This window comes from Mustela lutreola, chromosome 11 (genome assembly GCF_030435805.1).
Source record: "Mustela lutreola isolate mMusLut2 chromosome 11, mMusLut2.pri, whole genome shotgun sequence".
Taxonomy (NCBI): Eukaryota; Metazoa; Chordata; class Mammalia; order Carnivora; family Mustelidae; genus Mustela; species Mustela lutreola.
In genome coordinates, this window is record NC_081300.1 from 97,919,340 (window position 1) to 97,942,298 (window position 22,959).

At 51.9% G+C, this 22,959-nt stretch overlaps 1 protein-coding gene across 1 annotated transcript in view; it reads left to right on the plus strand.

Moving 5' to 3' along the window:
• Positions 1 to 4,630: 4,630 nt before the first annotated feature.
• The window catches only part of TMEM132B (transmembrane protein 132B), a 347,237-nt gene continuing 328,908 nt past the window's right edge, over positions 4,631 to 22,959 (plus strand). Inside the window, exon 1 of the mRNA XM_059139801.1 lies at positions 4,631 to 5,069. Coding sequence (XP_058995784.1) covers positions 5,003 to 5,069 — 67 coding nt within the window. The 5' untranslated portion in view covers positions 4,631 to 5,002. The remainder of the gene's footprint in view (positions 5,070 to 22,959) is intronic.

Below are 22,959 nucleotides of genomic sequence, written 5' to 3' on the forward strand. Positions count from 1 at the left end.
AAGTCTTCTTTTTTTTTTTTTTTTAAAAGATTTTATTTATTTATTTGACAGAGAGAAATTACAAGTACACTGAGAGGCAGGCAGAGAGAGAGAGAGAAGGAAGCAGGCTCCCCGCTGAGCAGAGAGCCCGACGCGGGACTCGATCCCAGGACCCTGAGATCATGACCTGAGCCGAAGGCAGCGGCTTAACCCACTGAGCCACCCAGGCGCCCTATTTGTTAGGGTTTAATTTAATTTATTTATTTAGTTGACAGAGACAGCAAGAGAGCGAGAGAGCGAGAGTGAGAGAGGGAACACAAGCAGAGGGAGTGGGAGAGGGAGAAGCAGGCTTCCTGCTGAGCAGAGAGCCCAATGCGGGGCTCCATCCCAGGACCGAGGGATCAGGACCTGAGCAGAAGGCAGATGCTTAACCGACTGAGCCACCCAGGAGCCCCAAAAGGCTCAGCTCTTAATCGAGTGTCCTTTTTCAATCCCTAATTTCACCACTATTTCTTGGACGGTCCCCTTAGCGCCCAGCACTGTTCCTGTCACTAGATATTTGGTGAACAAGACAGGGGCTGACCTCCCCGTGGGGGAGTCCAGGAGGAATGGTTTCTCTCCCTGCATGCTTGAGAGCAGGGAGTCTCAACTATGCAGAAAATAAAAGAGAGAAATGGAACAGAGAGAGAGAGGTGGGGAACTTGCCGTCCGGGGTCCCCCAAAAGGGGACTCCTCCATCACTTGTCAGTACATTCTGGGGTCACAGTTCTGCCCTTCTTGGTTTCCAGTGAGCTCACTTGCTGTTTTGAGAGGCTCTCCTCACCCACCATCCCCGAGGTGTTGGAAGCAGGAGTCGACTCTGCTCGCTGGAAAGAATGCCAGCTACCATTTCAGCCGAATGGGAATATTTGCATCGGAAAAGGACAGTCCCTCTTGGCAAAGAACATCTTAACGGGTGGGTCACGACGGGGGTCGCCGCACGTGTGCTGGAAACGTGGGCGGTGCACAGGACACAGGGGTCTTCCAAAGCTGGGGCGAGCTCGGCGGGGGTGGGGAAATCTCTCTGCCCCGTGCCCCCTTACCCCTGCCCTGGGTGCACGGTCTTCCTTCCGCGGCTCAGGCCAGGCCCGCAGTGCCAGCGACAGCCACGAGATGGCAGTGTCGCTCTACGCCTGTGGCCCGGCGGGCGCGTGGGCAGCGCAGAGCGGAGCTGGGGGCGGGGAAGGGCGCGAGAGAGCCCCGCGTGGGGGGCACCTGCCTGACGGATGGGGGTGCTGCGGGACCTGGGGCAGCAGAGAGCCTCGAGCTGGCTCTTAGTTGGATCTGCCTCAGTTTCCCCGTCTGTACACAAGGGAAGAGTTTGGGCTGTTTAATTCTGGATCCTGCCCCCCAGGCTATGAGGCCAGTAGGTTGGTGGTGAGATTCTGGGTTTGCTGGGCTGGGGGATGGGGTAGTGGTGAGAGGAGGGCTCTGCCCAGCTTTGGTGGGGGGCGGCTGGTGTCCTCCTAGGTCATAGCTGCCAGTCCCTCCCACGTACCCTGACCCCTGCAGGATCCGGGAAGGCTTTTTTAACCCGCTCAGAACAACGCTGGAAATACCCCCATTACCGTCTAGACGCAGAGGCCTCGATTAACATGCAGGAGTCCTCCCCCAACCACAGGACCCGCGCAGACAGGGCTGGAGTTCTCATCTCAAATAATGAGCTCAGAGAATTCAGGGGCTCGTCCAATGTCACACGGCCGCGTGGAAAAGCCACCAAGAACAGATCCCTCTCCCCAGCCATCTTTAGCCAGGATCGATGGTGGTGGGGGGAGTTGTGCCCATCTACCTTAGCTCTGTAACAGCCGGACTCAGAAAAATAATACAAACACGGCTGGAGAGCGGTGGGGGGGGGGGGCTGGGGAAGAGGCTGTTTTATTTATTCATATTTTTAAAAATTTTTTTCAAAGTGATTTACTTTTTAAAGTAATCTCGACACCCAACACGGGGCTTGAACGCAGACCCCAAGATCTAGAGATGCAGGCTTTTTCCGTGGAGCCAGCCAGCAGGCTCTGGAGGGTCCCGTGTTCAACGGCTAGTCTGGGAAGGCCTCTCTGAGGAGGTGATGTTTGCGCTGAGCTCCAAAGGGAAGGGAGAGGGAGGTAGCAGGGGTTAGAGACGGGTCGGGTGTGCCCAGAGCAGGGACCCGCAAGGGCAGAGTGCAGAGGTGGGAACCCTGAGCCTGAGGAGCAGCTAGAACCTGGGGTGGGGAGGTGGGGGAGGGCGGAGGTAGGCCCGTGATGTGCCTGCGTCCCCCGTCTTGCCCCACAGAAGCGAGATGGCTCTGCGGGGTATGTGTGTTGGGGAGGGGGGTAGTCCCTGGGGACGGTAGTCCCTGGGGAGGGTAGCCCTTGGGACGTTGTCTGCCACCACTCCGGACACTGTATAACCCTTGGCTCAGGGACTCAGACCTATTCACCCCTTCCCAGGGCACCTCCACCAGAAAATGCCTTGTTGTCTTTGGTCACAGACCCCCCAGCCCTCACTGGCCTGCCCTCTGGTCAAACACGTGGGTTGCCTCGGCTTCTACCCCACCGGGTCCTCCAGCTAGGATCTCCCTAGGGATTAGCTGTGTATGCATTTTCTCTTTGTGAGATAGAGAATTCCTGGAGGGCGGGCACCTGCATTCCATTCATTTTTTCCTCTCGGTTCCCTCCCCATCCTCTTACAGTCCCCGCACACAGTAGGGGCTCAGCTCAGCAAATCCTTATGAATGCAGGAGTGGGAAAGAGTGGGGGAGGCAGCCAGGTTGGGAGGATCCCAGGAAATGGTGACAGTGTCCTGGGGGTGGGAGGGGGTGGGAGGGGGAACAGTCACGGGGAGGGGACAGATGGGCCCTTCGCAGGCGCTTCCCCCACCCCTCGCAGGAGACCACCCACTGTCCAGCCCGATATTTGGTTCTCCATGCCTGGATCACAGGCCTTGCCAGAGAACCCAAAGCGGGCTTGGCCAGTGCATAGGTTCTTTGAAAAAGAAGCCCATTAGCTGCTACGGGAAAATCCCTTTCTGTCTTGCAATTAACCTGGCCTAGAGACTCGCCGCCTGCCCCTAGCTCTTTCTTCCTTCTTTTATCTAAGAAGAGCTGAGCACCGCTTCTGCTAATGAGCTTGTCTGTACTAATGAAGCAGGTGCCCTGTCCCCCGCCACCCCCCCTCACCAGCTGGGAGGGGGGAGGATTGTTCTTCTGATGTGAGCTCTGGGCCCGCAGAGGAAAATCAGATACATGATAATAATGACCATAATGATGAGAATGGTAATGTCCACAGTGGATCCCTTTAAATGAGCTCTTACTTCACAGGTCAGGGGCTTTATATGCCTTATGTGGGACGCCTGGGGGACGCTGCAATGGCTTCCATTGCTCGGATGGGGAAACTGAGGCCGGGGAGCATAAATGACTCGACCCAGGTAGCATAACCAAAGAGTGGCCGGGGCAAGGTTCTCAGTCAAGACTTGGAGACTCTGCCTCCCCCCACACAGCCTATCCACGTTTCCAAAGAGTTTGACCCACTTTTTAATGGAAAACCCAGAGAGCTGGAGCCAGTGGCTGGTACATGGGAGCTGGGAGGGAGCAAGGACCCCCACCTCAGGGGCCCCCCTCCGCCCATCCTCCCTCCAGCTGCCTGGGGCAAGTTTCAGGGCATCTGAGGACTGGTGCAGGAGCCCCCACATGCGCCCAGCATGATTCATTCATTGTGCTGCGCCCCAATTGCCCCGCAGGGTGAGGGGTGGCGGCGCGGGGGTGGGTGGATAGTAGGTGCTGGGACCCCCCAGTGAGGCCCTGTCCCCAGGTTGGAAGAATCCCACCACCCAGTCCCCGTCCCACTACACCCTCGCGCCCGGGCAGCTCACGCCTCCTCTCACGCCCCCTCCGCCTCCAGGGCGTCCTCTTGCTCGGGTCAGTAAGGGCGCCCGAGGGTCCCTGCCTCACATCTGGGCAGACATCCCAAGACGCCTTCGATCATGTCTTTCAGGATCCCTGATCCCAGCCAGCGCACCCGTCCCGGTCCTGGGGCTCGGTGGGCACTCCTCAGGTAGCCCCCGACTCCCAGAGTCCACCCCTGCTCTGGAACAGTCGTACTCAGAAAAATAATACAAACACCCCCCCCCCCCCAGGCACCCCCCAGCTGCGCCAAATTTTTTCCAGGACCGCTCAGCCTCGCAATCCCTGTGCCCTGTGGGCCCTCACTCCCCCGCACCCCCCCAGGCGTCCCTGCCTCCTTCCAAGGACCTTCCCTTGTCTCCCCCACCCTGCGACCTTGGGAACTCCCGCCGTTTGGCCCGAATACACCCCGGTCAGTGTGCTTTTGGCCGGCAGGTGCCCCCTCCCGCGGCCCTGCCCGCGCCCGCGCCCCCGCCCGCCCCCGCGGGTCTCCCCAGGCCAGTGCCGCCCCGAGCCCTCCCCCAGGGACGCCGGGGAGTGGCACGTCCCGCCGCCTATGGCTGGGCGGCCGTCCTGGGCCCCGGCTCCGCCGCGGGCCCGCCCCCTCCCGGCCCCGCCCCTCCCGGGGCCCCGCCTGCCCGCGCCGCCCCGCCCTCCTCCCCGCGCTCGGGGCTCGCTCACTCTCTCGCGGGCTGAGGGGCGGCCGGCAGCTGGCGCGGGCAGAGGCGGCGGCGGCGGCGGCGGCGGCGCCACGGCGATGGGACGGGCGCTGGGGCGCAGGAGCCGCGGCGGCGGCGGCGGGGCCCGCGCAACTCGGGCCAAGTGCGGGGCCGCCGGCGCGGGCGCGGGGCGCTGAGCCCCCCCCACCCCCCCGGCCCCCAGCTCCCCGGCCGCGCACGGCCGAGCCCCGGAGAGCGCGCAGGGGCGAGCGGAGGAAGCGCCGCCAGCGCCGGCCGCCTGCGTCTGGGGAAGAGCGGCGCCCTGGGGGCGAGCCATGCCCGGCGCCCGAGCGTAGCCGCCGGGGGCTGCCCCCCGGGAGCCGCGGGCCGGGTCGGGCGCGCGACAGGAGCAGCCCCGCGCCGCGCCCACCGCGCGCCGAGGACCATGCCGCCCCCGGGCCGGGCGCCGCCGCTCGGGCTCCTGCTGGCGCTGACTGCGCTCCGGTGCCCAGGTAACGCGTCCCCGGACCCCCTCCCCGGCCCCGGCCGCCGCGCACAAAGTTGGCTCCCGCGCGGGGCGGCCACCTCCTTCGCAAGTCCCCGGCAGCTCGCCTCGCCCGGACTCGCGCAGCTCTGCGGAGACCCCGGGAACCCAGGGGGGTCCCCGGCACGTACCTCTGCCCGGTGCGAGAGCCCGCCAGCCTTCGTCCCCAGACCCCAGCTCCCCTGCGGATCCCTTCAGGGCGCGCGGGGGCAACAGACCGGAGGCGCTCAGCCTCTCGAGGCGGGTGGGGGCGCGCCTCCAGGAATCTACCCACTCCTCGCCCCTCCTGGTCCTGGTTCCCGCGGGGTTTTGCTGTGACGGGGCGTCGGTGGACCCCTTCTCCCGATTTCCTGATGCCCCCGGACGACGCACGGCCGTGCGTTGCTAGGACACCTGCGGGGCCCCAGCCTTGAGGTCGTCTCGGTCGGCGCAGTCTGTCTGGTTTGTCCGCAGCCTCTCTCCGCGCCTCGCCGCACCCTCCTGCTTTTACATTTTACAACCCCCACCCCCCTTCCGCGAACATGTTCCCTCTCCAAGTGGCCTCCCCTTAGGTAAGGCGCAGCCTGCTTCTTGCTTTCTGGAGACGCGTGCTGCCCCAGCGCCTTGACCCCAAGGCGGCCAGGCAGCCCCGCGCGCGCAGGGCCGCCCGGAACGTGGTGATGCCTAGAGCCATTGCCTGGGTACCATGGAGCCGGGCTCCCTGCTGAAATCGACGCAGCTGTCGCCAAAACCTAGTGAGTGGGGAAGGCAAAATAGTCATGTATTTTCTCTCTGCTGGAGTTTGGAAAGCTTCTACCACCTTGGGGTGGCTACGTGTTGGTTCTAGAGGAAACCTGTCTTAAAATGCTAATCCCTCTCCTCCTCCCCTCCCCCCACCCCAAACAGCGGAGACAATCCTAAAGGCTCAGATGAACCCGGAACCGTCGCGAGCGACATCCGTGTGCGTTTGGAGAGCTCAGTTCTCCAAACATTTTTAAAATCGGGACCCATGATGTGGGAGCAGATAGCTTTCGCGTTAGAAAAATTCTCATTTCCTTAACAAGCAAACGGCACAGAACCCAGGCTGCTGTAGGAAAATAGAACTTTAACTTTTCGGCTGTCACTGCTTTAGGGAGGTTGCATTTAGGAACACACCTTGTATGCCGACTTAATGTGTGATGTATTTGCATGGAAAAGTAAATATTGACTTACTCTGAGATGCCCTTAAGTGACCCGAAATATTTCATAAAACCTTCCACTCGGAGAGAACCTTCTGTCAGAGATATCCATCGGCGTTCAGCCTGGGCTTAATGTGTGGATGAATCTTCAGTCAGCCTGGCCCCAGGCATCTATGATAGCTGTTCTGCTCTCAGCTTTCTTCTGTGGTACACGAGGGGGGTCAAGGCTGTTTCTTCCTAGCTGAAGCCCTGGGACCTATTCCCAAAAGTGCAGTCCCTTGGACTTGAAAATTGCAGTTCTGTCTCTATTTTGTTTCTCCACGGGGGTCAGCCTTTGCCTGGATGTGCTCATAGGGGAATATTGGAAATCTCTCTGAGAAGCTGGCTGCCTAGTGCTTGTAAGAGAAGATGGAGAACCCCCGCCCCTCCCCTAGCAACAGAAGAGCTTGTGCCTGGCTCTGTGGGGCCAGATCCTGGCAGGGAAGGTGGGCCGCCCCTGAAACCTGCTGCTGGCCCAGCTCCTGGCCGAGCTGCCCAGCTGCTTTTCCCCGAGGCTCAGCTGGGCAGCTCTCTTGGTGAATGCCACTAGGACAGAGCCCTCCATGCCATCATCAGGTTCTTGGGAGCCCGTGGAAGTCTTCCACTGGTCCCTACCAGGGACATAAAGAGAGACAGTTTGATAACTCTATATTTAGCACCAGTTAGGAGAGCTAGGAAGAAAAAAACAAGGCTGGAATTCTTGAAAGATACTTAGCTGCCTACTGTTGGTGGAAAGGTTCAGAGGAATTAGCTAGAGCTTCCTTCAGAGCTGGTTGGATTTTCTGGGTAATTTCTGGCATGATTTACCGACCACGTTTGGCTGAGGTTCTGGGAGAGGGGCTGGAAGGGTTCTGAGGGAAGGAAGGACGCCCTCTCCCCCATCACACAGGGATTGTCTGCTCTGTACCAACACCCCCCCCCCCCCCCCCGGCGTGGGTAGCTGCCATGGTAAAGAGTCTGGTGGGCGTACTTCTTTCAGCCTTGCAAGCTCTTAAACATATGGAACTGTACTTGGTAAGAGTCAGCACAAATCTCCCAGCTTAGCGACTAGGGGGCCCCCATTATTCAAGCCACTTTTGTGCATTCTACGGCTTTGCAAATTAGCAGCGCTGTTAGAACCCCTGCTGGGGAAAATGGATGCGCCTTGCTTCATTGACCCATTGTGCTCGGGGTCTCTAAAATTGGGGTGGGTGGAGAGCCCCCGACAGAGGGGCCTTGTGAGTGGCAGAGCCCGCTAGTGCGGGGAGGGGGAGGCGGCTTTGGCCTCAAAGCAGAGACACTCCTCACCCTGCCCGGCACCTTGGCATGGCCTGTGGTATATTTCATTCTCGTTACAATAGTGGTTTTGGGGGGGGGGGTGCCTGTGGATGGTGTTGCTCTTTGGAGAGGTGGCAGGGAGTGGTATGCACATGCTGTCACCTCCCCTGAGTGATTTAACGACAGTACAGTGGAGGTTCCCAGAGTAAATCATTTGAAGTCTCACCGCCCACCCCCCCCACCGGATGCAGGGAACTTGGGAGGCGTGGGGCTTCTGCATGAGCGGTGCTCAGAGCCAACAATGAGCACGGTGGTTGCCATGATCCAAGAGAGCCAAAGAAACCCCTCGTTTGTTGGTGTGAAGTCCAAGAGGGTGGTCTCCGGGCCAGCAAAGCCTTTCCAGAGGCCTTGTTCCCAGATGAGCCCCCCAGTTGTACGCGGCTGGGTGGCTCCTTTCTTCTCTCCTGGGACTAATAGTGAATTTCCCTTTGTAGCTATGGCCTCGAGCAAGCGCGTGCTGCCTGTCACCATAGGGAGATGGGGGTGCCCTGGCCCCATAGGCGGCATCCTGGGGCCCGAGTATCCCCACCAGCTCCCTCTTGGAGTGAGCGGTCTGGCAGAGCAAGGAGGCATTTTAGAGCATCTCCTCCCCTCCCCCACAGCCCCCTTTGCAGATGGGAAAAAGGGCTGGGGAGTGACTTGCTCAGGGTCACACGGTGCATTGGTGTCTGAGCACGCTCATGGCTCACACAATTTCTCTTTTTAAAAAACTCCACCCAGGCGTTTCTCAGTGGACACGGGGGAGTCTTTCTGGTCAAGGAGCTCTACTGTGTGGTCCTGGAGGGGGCTGTGGCTCCATTTAAGGAGCCCAAGGTCATGAGAATGACAGCGGCTCTGCGAGATCAGAATAGCAGGGGTCAGCTCACAGAGGCAGCGGGTCCTGGCAGTGGTGCCCCTGGGGACGGGGCGATGGAACCAAGAGCTGCCGAAGGTGCTCCCCGCCCCCGTCCCAGGCCTTGCCTTGTCTGGACATGCGCTGGCAGGTGGACACTCACAACTCCCGGTTTCTAGGGGAACATATTGGGATCCAGAGATGCTAGTAACTTGCCTGCGGTCACACAGTGTCAGGAGCCCAGGTGCTGATCTGTACTCCCCCCACCCAAGCCAGATACCCCTGCGGGGCCTCACATGGCATGGTATGGGGCTTCTTGATTCCGAGGTGCGGTGGATTCCAAGTTGCGTCCCTTCCACGGCCCGCCTTCTCTGGGGGCTTGCGCTGCTTTTCTGTTAACAGGTCAATCTGTTACTGTGAACTGAGGTTTAGAGCCATAGAAATCCAGCCGATGGGAGTCCACTCTGCAGGCAGCTGGGAATCCTTCAGACTGGGTGCCCTCAAGGGATTGGGTGGTTTTGTTAAAGGCCGAGAGTTTGGCGGACAGAATCCCTCTCCTTTCTATTTCTGTTTCAGTGGATCTCAGAGTCGGCATCTCAGTGACTAACCCTGACTGACTGCTGACTGTGTATTTTGAGTGAGTCCTCTACTACCCGACGGGGGGAAGGACTGGCGTCCGCCCCACTCTATGGATGGGGAAGCTGAGACCCTCAGAGGTGCTGTGGCTTATGCAAGGTCACGCAGCCCGAGGGGGAGGGGGGATGCACGGGAACCCACAGTGAGCCTGCCTGGCTCCGAGCCTGGTCTGAACTGCTCCCTTCTCTGTGAGCGTGGACACCGAGTGTTGTGGGTGACTGATTGGAATTTGAGACTGATTTGGGCCCAGGGGATTCGGGGATGTATCTTAAGTTGGAGGCAGAGTTGACTCTTTTTTGAGAAAGTCATTTTGGGGGATTTGGGCTGCTCTAAAGTCAGCCCCCTCAGTTGGGAGCCCTGGAGTGTGCATCAGCAGGGAGGTTGGCATTGGGAGAATTGAGCCTGCGTGGAAGTCCAGTGGGAGAGGGTTGCTCTTGGGCCGTGTCTGGCCCACAGGCTTCTCTTGTTGGTTGCCCGCATTTAAGAAGTGGGAGGTTTCAGCGTCACAGTCCAGGTCATTGACTTGTCCCTAGAAATCCGGAGATATTGAGGAAAAAAAAAAATCTCTCCGAGGCTCAGTTTCCCAATCTGTAAAATGGGTTCTGTCTTAGTCCATGCAGGTTGCTGTAACAAAATGTCACAGGCTGGATGCCAGAACCATGAGAACAGACCCTAATTCTCATGGTTCTGGAAACTAGGAGGTCCAGGATCAGGGCGCCAACATGGGCACGTTCTGATGAGAGCCCGCTTCCTGGCTCCTAGATGCCGTCTTGTCGCTGTGTCCTCCCGGGTGGAAGGGCATGGGGGAGACTCTGGGGTCTCTTTTAGGAGGGCACTAATCCCACCCGTGAGGCTCCACAATCATGACCTTATCCCCTTCCAGAGGTCCCACTTCCTGATAGCATCACATCGGGGCCCAGGTTTTAACGTAGGAGCTTCGAGGGGACACAGACATTCAGCCGATGGCAGGCCCTGCACTTACCCCCTTGCTGATCTGGTCACAAAGTTGGGCAACACCAAGGGAACGAGGGAGCTGTCCGCATGGCCTGTGGTTAGCAGGAGGGAGGACCGGCGAGAAGGGAAGGCTGGGTGGGCTCCTTGCTCTAAAGGTCAGAGCTGTGAAGTGAAGGTTAATGGTGGCTTCTCACTTGGGATTTTTCTGGATTCTTGGGTCACCCTCCAGGGAGAGCTTTGGGGCTCAGTTAGAGTCCTCAGTTGTATTCCTTTGTTCTGAGCCTTTGAGGCTCAGAGGGGCAAAGGGACCTGATCAAGACAACACTGACCGTGAGTGGCAGGGTGGGGGTCTCCTCCCCAAAGCACCCGACTCCTGTCTTCCCTGCCTCTAAGGTGCCCTCTTGGCCTGAAGTTTCCCCTCAGTTTCCCTGTCCTCCGGCTTAACTGTGATTCCGGGGGCTGGCATTCTAGGGCAGGTTTGTGTGATGCAGAGAGAGCGGGGGACAAGGAGCCAACAGACTCATAAACAGGAAAATCCTCGACAGTAACCTGCGCTCCTCTGTTGCACACAAGGCAACGTGATGGGGGAGTGACTGGGTAATCCAGGAAGACTTCCTGGAGAAGGTGGCATTCATCTTAATCTGAGACCTGCATGATCAGAAGGAGCCAGCCTGGAGAAGGGTGTTCCAGGCAGAAGGAATGGGAGCACTTGGAAGGTACCCTGCACGGGGCCTGACACATAGCAGGTACCAGGAGCTGCCCGCTCCCTCCCTCTCTCATTCATTCATCAGACAGGAATTGATCAGCTCTGAGCGCTGTGAGGGTACGATATGGAACAAAGGAGACACATCCCCCATTCTCAGGAGCCGGTATTCTGGTGGAGCAAGACCATAATAAAACAACGGACAAAGAGAGACATGATGTCAGGCAGTGACAGGTGTCACGGAGAGAGACAAAGCTCGGTCACTTTTTGTTACTTTATTCACCACCCAGGTGCCTGTTTTGCTACTTGCCTCTGAGTGCGGGGTGGCCCTTGATTCCCACTGTCTGCCGAGGGGAGGGGAGAAAGAAGCCTGGGTTCTTGGAGTTGAATTCCGACGTCTTCCCCTGCTTAAACCCCTTGGGTCCGCAGTCGGGGTGTTCTGAACTCCCTTCCCTGACACCCGACTCCTTAACTGATCAATAGCCTCTCCTTACACTTCAGTCCCAAAATAGTTACATAAAAAATCAATAGAGTCCAATTTGATTTGCTGTATTTTATTACCGAGGGTGATGGAGTGTTCGGAATCGCCTGGTGCTTCTGAGCCAGGTTGTTTTGCGGTGTTAACCTAAATTAACCCGTTGGGGGACCTAACTCATCATGGCTGGGCTTCGGTGCCCAGAATTCAGCGCCCAGGAAGGGTGACTCAGTAAATAACGCATCGCTAATGTCTGCTTTGTGCTCGGAATGCCTCCCACCAGGGCTCTTAATGCAGCGGAGCAAATGGACACATAAAAATGGTACCGTGGCGGCTGCCCGTGCTCCCGGGGCCGGCTCTGCATGCTTGCCGGAGGGTCCTGTCTTTCCTTCTGGAGCTCCGGAGCGGCAGGCTGGCTCTGCCCGGTCTCCCGGCCCTCGGAGTGCGTGGCTCCCTTTGTCTGCCCGGTTCCCTGCATGTTGTGTACTGTCGACGTCTTTAGAGCCTTGGCTTGGGATTTTTCCCTTCCGTAGTGGTGCCATCTGCCGCTGCGGGCGGCTGGCGCTCCTGGGCGGGCTGAGGGGGCCCGATGCGTGGGGCTGGGGGGCGCCTGAGCGCAGGGACAAGGGCTCTGCAGATGACGAGGCTGCAGGCAGGGTGGGGGAGGTGGGGGAGGGAGGGGACCCTGTTCTCCGGGAGTCTGCTTGCTCCAAGCGGAAATATGGGGCAGGGGCAGGGGAAGGGGAGGGGCATGGTGTGGATGGAAGATGTCATTTCACCAAAAAAGTTTCCTAGGGTGGCAGTGCATCGGGACTTTTCCAGTCTAGTGGAGAGCCTCTGGCTGCCTTTGGGCTGTGTCTGGCCCGGAGACGCGTCCTGTTAGTTGCCGTCAGTACCCAGGATCCTGGCTTCTCTTAAGAAATTGGGAAACCTGGGACGCTGCTCTAGCTCCTTGACCTCTCTGGGACTCCGTTTCCCCGTTTGTGAAATGGATCCTGAACTCCCCTCCAGCCGATCTTCTTCGAAACTCCAGCCCAGTCTGCTTCCTTCCTCCCTGTCTGTCTTTGCTCGTTGGAGCGTATTTTTATTGTGCACTTGTGTTGTGATGGGCCCTGCTCTTGGGGCTGGGGAAACACAAGGACAAGACAGCCAAAGGCCGCTGTCGTTGAGGGGTCAGCATTAAGGAGGAGACAGATACTGGACAAAATGAATAACTAGAATGCAGTTGGAGTGGAGGTTAAGTGGTAGTAAGCACAGAGGAGGGCCCCAGAGAGGGAATGCTGGGAGGGATATTTTGTGATTTAATTCCATTTCATGTCATTATTAAAAATTTTTTTAATTAAGTAAACTCTACACCCAATGTGGGGCTTGAACTCCTAATCCCGAGATCGAGAATTACATGCTACGCTGACTGAGACAGCCAGTCATGCACCCCTGCGATTTTATTTTATTTTATTTAAAGATTTTATTTATTTATTTGACTGGGGACACACCGCGAGAGAGGGAGCAGCAGAGGGAGTGGGAGAAGGAAAAGCAGGTGTCCCACTGAGTAGGGAGCCTGACGCAGGGCTCGATCCTAGGACCATGACCTGAGCCGAAGGCAGATGCTTCATGACTGAGTCACCCAGGCTCCCTGGCCCCTGCAATTTTAAATAGCAGCATCCAGAAAGGGGACATTTGAGCGAAGACCTAAAGAAGTGAGGAAGCAAGCTATCTAGCGGCTGTCTTGGGGAAGAGTGTTCCAAGCAGAGGAAATAGCCAGTCCAAAGGCCCTGAGGCCGGAAAGTGCTTGGCAGGCTCAAAGATGGAAAGGAGGCTGGTGCAACTGAGCTGAGCAAGGGAGGGAGAGCCGTGCATGAGCTGACAGGGCTGCATCTGGTAAGGACGGTGGCCTTTCCTCTGAGTGAGGTGGGAGCTGTTGGCAGGTTTAACGGAAGAGGGCTGTGCTTTGACTCCCAGGAGCAGAAGCCGGGAGAGCCGAGAAGGGCTACTGCACTAGTCCAGGCTTGGATTACAATGGTGACTATAGGGGAGGTCACAAGTGGGATTTGGGTGCAGTTGGAAAGTTGCTGCACAGGCTAGCAGACTGATAGATTCGTTCAGTAAATATTTATTGGGTGCCAACGCTATGCCTATCACTGTGCTTGGAATTGGGGCCAAATCAATATTTGTTAGCGATGAAATTAACAAACAGAACGTACATCTGTGAGTCGGGCTTTTGCCTTCTGCAAGTTCTTCCCCAACAGCCCTGGGGAGAAGGTTGGGGTGGGTGAGTGTTTCTGCATCTCTGGGATGGACCTGGTAACATCCCTAGTGAGAGTACAGTTCAGGGGATCCAAGGAGGACCCCAGAAGCAAAATGCTTGTGAGGGAAGTGCCTGGCACATACTTTGTGTTCAGGAAACAGTGGCAGTTACTGATGACATTGTTAGGACCATTAGGAAGCCAGGACCCTGTTACCCTATTTGCCCCGGAAGCACAGTGGGTAGAGGTTGGGTTTGAACCATGACCTCTCAGACTCTGGTGGTCATGGTTCCTGCTAGACCAGTAATATTAAAAGAAGAAAAGTTGCTGTTCTCATCATCTGATTACTCTGGGATGTTGAATGCTCGTTTGCCAGGTGCATTGGTGTATTCGCTTTATCCAGTAGACGTGAAGGTAAAATATCGCGTGTCAATCAAATCATATCCTCTCCATCAACTTCCACAGCATGACATGCTGCATGTTATCTTCTGTATTCCTTAAACTGGCATCCCCACACGATGGCCAGTAGACTAAGTCTGGCTCTCTACCTGTGTTTGTAAATAAAGTTTTATTGCAACCCAGCCACGTCCGTCTGTTTACACATTCTCTGTGGCTGCTTTCTCCCAACAATGAGAAGTGAGTCGTGTCAGGGTTCATCTTGCTTGCAAAGTCTGAATCCACTACCGACTACCTAGCCCTCTCAAAGAACAAAGCTTGCCTTAAAGGAAAGTCAAACAAGGAATGCTCTGTAAATGGGTGCTTCTAGCACACATTTGTGGCCAAGAACAAGTATCCCTTTTTAACGGCCAAAAAATTGTCCAGCGCATCTGAATGAGAAGAATTGTGGGTTTGGTATCACTTGGTTGAAAAAAAAAAACCATATTGATTGAAAGTTGCCATCAATTCAGTAATGCTTTTGAACAAGTGGGTTTTGGTAATTACAGTAGCATTTATGTAACATTTTAAAAATAGTAGCACATGTGTGTGTGAGATATTTTTACTCTGTAGGCAAAGCTGTTGGCTTATCGCTCAGAAGACCCCTTGTAGGGATGCTTCCGGAGATAGTCAGTATTAAAGGAGCCCACGGGTTAGTTATTTTATACTTGGATCAGTGGATCTCTTTTATGGCCTTGTGTTTTTTCTTTTTGGGTTCTTTTAAAGATGAACTTAGCCTTCTGTTGTGTTTACTTGTGACACCCAGGTCTGTGATACTTTAAGTTTTCAGGGCTAAGATTTCAAGTTCCCTTATGGAGATCATGTGCCAAATGTGAATTGTATATCTCTATATATTAATGTGGATTCTTATCACTGCAAGGGACAAAGTTGGGAATTTACTGGACTCTGGAGCCAGGAAGTTCAAGGAAGAAACAGCTTCAGGCATGGCTAGATCCAGGTGCTTAACTCTCCTAATGAGCGCTCCTGCTCTCTCACTTTGTCTCTTGGTTCTCTTTTCCTCTGTGTTCATTTAATTTTCAGACAGGCTTTCTTCACCTCCTGGCAAATCTGGCCACAGTCAGCTCCAGGCTTTGTTCCCAAGCCAGTCTTCTCTTTTCTAATCATAACAGCAAGAACCCCTGGACTAACCTGCGTGCTGGACTGACTGTGGATGGGATCCTGTATGTGATTAGCCACATTTAAGTCAAAAACTCATCTCTGGAGTTGGAATTGGAAGCACGTTGCCAGAAGGAGAGACAAGAGATGATTTCCCAAAGGAAATTGTGGTGCTTACACCAGAAGGAAGACAAAGTTGCTGCAAGAGCTTACTAAGTGTGGCGGGGAGAACCTTCCAGATGGGGAGGGCCCTCACACGTGGATGTAAGCCTCTGGTGCCCCTCCTCCAAGGAGCCCGTAGACACCCCGTCCCATTCTGTGTGAGCTTTTGGCAGCTGCTGAAACCGCTGGGCTGCTTTATTGTATGTGGGATCTTTGAAAGCCCCAGCCCAGGGACTTCACGTCTATTTTTGTTGCTTTGATTGAAAACATGGAGTATCTGGGATGCATTCTGCTAATATGTATGAAAAGAGAACCTGATCTTTGACCCAGCAATCCCACTTCTGGGAAACCTGTTTTTTTAAAGAAGTGAAAAGCACCACTATACAAGGGTGTCTGGTTAGGGATATTTAGAAGCAACATCTTGTGTGATGGTGACAAAAAAGAGATGACTGTCCATCCATAAAGTTGTTCTTGACTGAATGGTGGTGTTTCCCTGTGGACTACCACGTAGCTGTTAAAAAGAGCAGCTTGGAGCTATACACATTCTCCTGAAACAGGGTTTATTGTCAAGTGAGGAAGGTGAGTTGCATGGTAACTTAGAATGTGCAATGCCATTTTAATAAAGCCGATGAACCAAAAGTCCCCTCTGCGTGTTAAGTAGCCAGTGTTTATATAGTGCTCGCTATATGCCCGTCACGATTGTAAGTACGTTACATAGCCGTCTAATACAACAAGCCTAGGTGTGCGGGTATTGTCATATCCCTTTTAAAGAAGGAGAGATGAGAGTTCTATGACTTCAGTGAAGGAATGACGGGGGTGATGTGGTGGGTGGCGGGAAAGGAGGGGCAGCAAAGGGAGGGCATCTGGAGTGTTTGAGACATTGTAGCCACAGTAATGCTGAGTTTTATGTAGAGAGCCCCACTTTTTCCCTTAGGGTTTCTGGGTCGCTATTGGGGCTGGTGAGCATGCCTTTCTAGGGAGCCTCCAAATTTGCTGCTGTATTTTGCTGGTGCATGAAACTCAGGCGAGCCGGGGGTGATGGTGCTTTGTGGTTCCCTGCGGGAAAGAGAGCCTGGGTTTGTGGTGTGATGGGCATATCTGGTGAGAAAGGTTTCAGTGGTGAGTAACACAGGCAGACTTAAAATGGCAGTGGCTTAAAAAGTAGGAGCTTGTTTCTCTCCCAGGTCAGATTCTGGAGCTGTGTAGTTCAGGATTTTAGGTTGACTCTGTCCCATGAAGTCCTCATGGGCCCTTGCTCCCTTCTATCATTTCAAGCTTGTGGTCTTTGCCCTTATGGTCCAAGATGGCAGCTGTGGGTACAGCAATTTCATCTTCATTCCAGGGACCAATATGGGGGTGCAGACAAAGAAAGGGTAGAGAATGTGCATCAGATGTCTTTTATGGAATAGTCCTGGTAGCCCCATGGTGCTTCCTCCTGTAGACTTACATCCCACTGGCTGTGACTAAGTCGCATCTAGTTGCAAGAGTCTGAGAGGTGTTTTGTTTTTAGAGAGAGAATGGGAGAGTGATTGAGCGGGAGAGGGGAAGAGAGAATCTTCATCAGGTTCCATGCCCAGCAAGGTGCTCGATCTCATGACCCTGAGATCATGACCTGAGCTGAAATCAAGAGTTGGATGCTTAACCAACTAGGTGCCCCCTTGGAGAGTCTTCCTTTTAGATGGCTACACATCAAGAGTTCTGTTACTGTAGAAGAAGGACAGAATGGATGCCAGGGGAATAATTAGTAGATGGTGATGAATACCTTAGCAGGATAACACAATATTTGGAGAGAAGGCATGAACCATCAGGATCTTTTATTACTGTGTGTGTGTGTGTGTGTGTGTGTGTGTGTGTGTGTGTGATTTTATTCTGCCTCCTAAGGTGGGGCTTGGGAGACAAGTTTTTATGGGTGCCAAGAGGAAAATGAAAGCAGATTGGTGAATGATAAACACCATCTTTGTCAAAGATATAAATATGGCTTAAAGAAATATTACAGATAAATCCGAAGTCCCTGTAGGAAATATATATATAGATAGATTGATATAGATATATAGATATGTATAGATATATATAGATCTATATAGATCTATCTCTATATTATAACAGTTTCAGGCTTGTTTTTGGTACATATATATCTTGTCTCTTCCCCAATATCCATGTGCGTATTGAACTATCTTATTTTTTGTGTTGCTGCACGGTAGTGCATGATATGGAAATAACAAAGTATTGAGTGATTTCCCACTGCTTCATAAGAAGGAGATTCCCCAAACATAGAAAAGAGGGTCAGAAAGAAGGGCTTCACCCCCCCAGGAACACTGTGCAGAGATCAGCACCCCACTGGGGTCTGCGGACATTTGAAATAAGCCGGGCTGGGGCTGTGGGATAGCAGGTGGAAGAGCTGACACCCGAGGAAGTGGAGTTAACCACAGTGGGGACAATGAGGGATGGGTTCTTAGATACCTGCTGCAGCTTCCCCAGGTTCTAGTCCTAGTGGTTCCCACTGTGGAGGACTCCTAAAGGACTTGGGCTGCCAGCCCATCTACTCCTTGCGTCTCTCCAGATTCTGGGAGCTTTGGTCTTAGAAAAGGGACGTCCTTCAGTTCCCCAGTCTCTGCCTCTTTAGCCCTTAATGCTAACTCATTTGTTTCTAATGCAAAAGGCTCAGCAGTGAGCACCGTGGATTTATGGTGAAATTTTTATTTCCTTATGATATCTTTTTCTCCTTCCACCCACCACCCCCTACGCCCAGCCCGGTTTAAGTGTTTTTCTCTTAAATTTATGGGCTGAGCTGTAAAGAGGGTCTGCATATTTCAGGAGGAAAGGTGTCGGGGGAGGAAGTGTCAGCCTTGCTGTTCACACCAGCTTCACTTACACAGGCTCTGAAGTGGCCTCGTCTTCCTACTGGACCAATTTGCCTGTCAGCTCAGATCATTTTGTGCAGGCGACCGCATTCTGCTTCTCTCTCACCATAGCACAGAGACAATGAGGGAGGAAGGTGTCGCAGTGCTTCTCCCATATTTCCCACACTTCAAGGGTCCCTCACTCCTCTCGCTCCACCCCTCCCTTTGTGAAAGTTTTTAATACGTGTTTGAATGAGGGAATGGGCTTGTGTCACGTCGCTCACTGCTGAGTTATGGTTCCTGAACTGTTTCAAGTACATCGCTGAAATTCAGGGCCTGAGCTCAGGCAGGAAGACTGACAGACTGCCTGGGTTTGAATCCAGCTCTGCCACTTGCTAGCTCTGTGACCTTGGGTTGGTTAAGTAGCCTCTCTGTGCTATGGCATTCCCACCTGTGACATGGGGAGAGTAGGAGCTCCCACTCCTTGGGCTGCTGTGAGGTTTAAGGGAGATGGGGCATAAGAATTCAACACAGGGCTGGACTTTGCAGGAGTCCTTAGTAAATGTCACTGCTGCTTTAATTCTCGTCTCCATCCACTGAAATTTCTTTTTTTTAAGATTTATTTATCTATTTTAGAGAGAGAGAGAGAGAACAGGAATGGGGGGAGGGGCAGAGGGAGAACTGGAGACAATCTCGAGCAGACTCCCCGCTGAGTGTGGAGCCTGACCTGGGGCTCAAGGACAGGACCCTGAGGTCATGATCTGAGCTGAAACCAGGAGTCAGGTGCTCAACCTGCTGAGCCCCCCCCCCCCGGCTGTGCCCCCTCCGTATATGTTTAACTGAACACATACTGTGTGCCCTGGTATTCGTTTTTCTGGTTTTGCTTGTCCCTGCTCCCACATCGCTTCATACCCAGATCCTGTCAGGTGATGGTGGCCGTCTGCTCTTTTTGCCTTCCTCTGAGACGAACACCCAGACTTCCTTTTCTTAAGTTACGTTTTCAAGTGAAGATGCAACGGACAAACAATATTAGACTGGCTTCAGGTGTGCAGCACAGTGATTCGATATCTGTACATGTTATGAAATGACCACCATGGTAACTGTAGTCCCCGCCGGTCACCATACAAAGTTTTTACAGTTTTATTGACTGTCATCTCTATGAGATATATTGTATCCCTGTGTCTTATTTATTGTATAGCTAGAAGGTAGTACCTTGTAATCCCCTTCACCTTTTTTGACCACTTTCCCCTTCCCTCCCTGCCCCCTCTGGCAACCATCAGTTTGTTCTTGGTATCTGTGATCCTGTTTCTGTTTTGTTTTGCTTGTTTGTTTGTCTTCCTAGATTCCACATGTAAGGGACATCCTATGCTATTTGTCTTACTCTATCTGACTTGCCTCACTCAGCATCATACGCTTTAGCTCCAACCATGCTGTTGCAAAATGGTGGGATTTCATTCTTTTTTGTGGTTGAGTAATATTCAGTGCACACACACACACCACGTCTTGAGTCATCTACTGATGGACTCTTACATTGCTTCTGCATTTTGGCTATTCTAAATAATGCTACAGTGAACATAGGGGCGCATACGTCTTTTCCAATTAGTGTTTTTGTTTTCTTTGGATAAATACCCAAGAACTGGGGTGGTTGGATCATATGGTAACTGTGTTTTTAATTTTTAAAGGAACGTTCGTATTGTTTTCCACAGCGGCTGCACCAATTTACATCTCCCCAAATGGGGCACAGGGGTTTCCTTTTCTCCACATCCTCACCCACATTTATTATTTCTTGCCTTTTTGATAGTAGCCATTCTGACAGATGTGAGGTGAGATCTCATTATGGTTTTGATTTGCATTTCTTTGATGAGGAGAGATGTGGAGCATCTTTTCATGTACCTGTTGGCCATCTGGATGCCTTCTTTGGAAAAATGTCTGTTCAGATCCTTTGCCCATTTTTAAAAATTGGGTTGTTTGTTTTTCTGATACTTGTATGAGTTCTTTATGTATTTTGTTTATTTATTTTAAAAAATGTTTTATTTATTCATTTGTGAGAGAGAGCATGAGTGAGGGGGAATGCCAGGGGGAGAGGGAGAAGCAGACTCCCTGCTGAGCAGGGAGCCTGGTGTGGGGCCCCATCCCAGGACCCCAAGATCTTGACCTGAGTTAAAGGCAGATGCTCAACCGACTGAGCCACTCAGGTGTCCCATAGTTTGGATGTTAACCCCTTATTGGATGTATCATTTGCAAATATATTTTCCCATTTAATAGATTGCCTTTCATTTTGTTGATGGGTTTCCTTTGCGGTACAAAGGCTTTTTATGTTGGCAGAAGCTCAGTAGTTTCTATTTGCTTTTGTTATCCTTGTCCGAGGAGACAAATTTAAAAAATTATCGCTAAGACCAGTATCAAAGAGTTATTGACCTTCTTTTCTTCTAGGACTTTTATGGTTTCAGGTCATACCTTTATGTCTTTGATCCATTTTGAATTTACTTTTGTGTATGGTGTAAGGAAGTGGTCCAGTTTCATTTGTGTGCACACAGTAGTTTCCTTTTCATGGTACCATTTGTTGAAGAGACTGTCAGTCCTCCATTGTCTATTCTTGCCTCTCCTGTTGTAGATTAATTGACTGATAGGTGTGGGTCTTCCTGAGTTCTCTTACCTCACTGATCTCTGTGTCTGTCTTTAAGCAAGTACCATACTATTTTAATTACTATAGCTTTGAAGTATAGCTTGAACTCTAGGAATACAATACCCCCAGCTTTGTTCTTATTTCTCAAGATTGCTTTGGCTGTTTGGGGTCTTTTTTTTTTTTTTTAAGATTTTGTTTATTTATTTGATGGAGAGAGATAGATCACAAGTAGGCAGAGAGGCAGGCAGAGAGAGAGGGAGAAGTAGGCTCCTTGCCAAGCAGAGAGCCCGATGTGGGGCTCGATCCCAGGATGCTGAGATCATGACCTGAACTGAAAGCAGAGGCTTAACCCCACTGAGCCACCCAGGCGCCCTGTTTGGGGTCTTTTGAGGTTCCATATAAACTTTAGGATTATGTGAAAAATGCCAGTGGTATTCTGATAGAGATTGCATTGAATCTATAGATTGCTTTGGGTAGTGTGGATGTTTTGACACTATTTATTAATCCTTCTAAATCTACAAACACAGTGTATCTTCCCATTTATTTGTTTGTCTTCAACTTCTTTCATCAAGGTCTAAAAGTTTTCAGAGCGCAGGTCTTTCATTTCCTTGGTTAAACTTATTCCTTAGTATTTTATTCTTTTTGATATAGTTATAAATGGAGTTTTCTTAATTTCCATTTCTGATAGTTCATTATTAGTGTTTAGAAGTGGCATAGATTTCTGTATACTAATTTTGTATCTTGCAACTTTACTGAATTCACTTATTCTCTCTATCTCTTTTTTTTAAGAAGCTTTAGGAATGTACTACTTCCTCTTCTTCTTCTTCTTTTTTTTTTCTTTCGGTCAGACAGAGTGAGCACAGGCAGACAGAGTGACAGGCAGAGGCAGAGGGAGAAGCAGGCTTCCTGCTGAGCAAGGAGCCTGATGTGGGACTCCATCCCAGGATGCTGGGATCATGACCTGAGCTGAAGGCAGCCGCTTAACCAACTGAGCCACCCAGGCATCCCTTCTTTCTTTTTTCTTTTTTTTAAAAATATTTTATTTATTTATTTGACAGAGACAGATCACAAATGTGCAGAGGCAGGGATAGAGAGAGTGGGAAATAGGCTCCCTGCTGAGCAGAGAACCCGACTCAGGGTCCGATCCCAGGACCCTGAGATCATGACCTGAGCCAAAGGCAGAGGCTTTAACCCACTGAGCCACCCAGGTGCTCCGAGTTCACTTATTCTAATAGTTTATATATATATATATATATATATATATATATATATATATATATATATATATGTGTGTGTGTGTGTGTAAGTTTAGTTATAAGTAAGTTTATATATATAAACTATTAGAATATATATATATATACATATATATGTATATATATATATATTATATCCATGTTATCTCAAATGGTGACAGTTTTATTTCTTCCTTTCCATTTTGGGTCCCTTTTTTTCTTTTTTTCTTGCCTAATTGCTGTGCCCGGGACTTCTAATATTGTGTTGAATGAAAGTGGTAGGGGTGGCATCCTTGTCTGGTTCCTGATTTTAGAGGAAACATTTTCAGGTTTTCACTGTTGAGTATGATATTAGCTGTGGTTTTGTCATATGTGGCCTCTCTTACTTTGAGGTGTGTATGTTCCCTCTGCACTGACTTTGTTGAGAGTTTGTATCATAAATGAATGTTGAATCTTGTCAGTTGCTTTTTCTGCATCTATTGAGATGATTGTATGATTTTCATCCTGTTTTGTTAATGCAGTGTGTTATGCTGATTGATTTGCAGATGTTAAGGAATCCTTACATCTGTGGAATATGTCCCAACTGATTAGGATATATGATCTTTTTAATGTGTGGTTGAATTTGGTTCACTAATATTTCGTTTAGGATTTTTGCATCTATGTTCATTGAGAATATTGACCTACCTACCTCCCTCCCTTCCTTCCTTCCTTCCTTCCTTCCTTCCTTCTTTCCTAGTATCTTTGTCTGGTTTTTATCAGAGTAATGCTGACCTTGTAGAATGAGTTTGAAAGTGTTCATCCCACTTCAATTTTTTGGAATGATTTGAGAAGGATAGGTAGGTATTCAGTGATCTTTAAATGTTTGGTAGACTAAAAACAAAACAAAACAAACAAGAAGCAGAAACAGACCCACAGATACAGAGAACAAACTCATGGTTGCTACAGGGGAGAGGGCTGGGGGAATGGGCAGAACGGGTGAAGGGAAGTAGGAGACACAGGCTCCCAGCTGTGGAATGAGTAAGTCATGGGTGAAGGGCACAGCATAGGGGATATGGTCAGTGGTATTGTAATAGCATTGCATGGTGACAGAT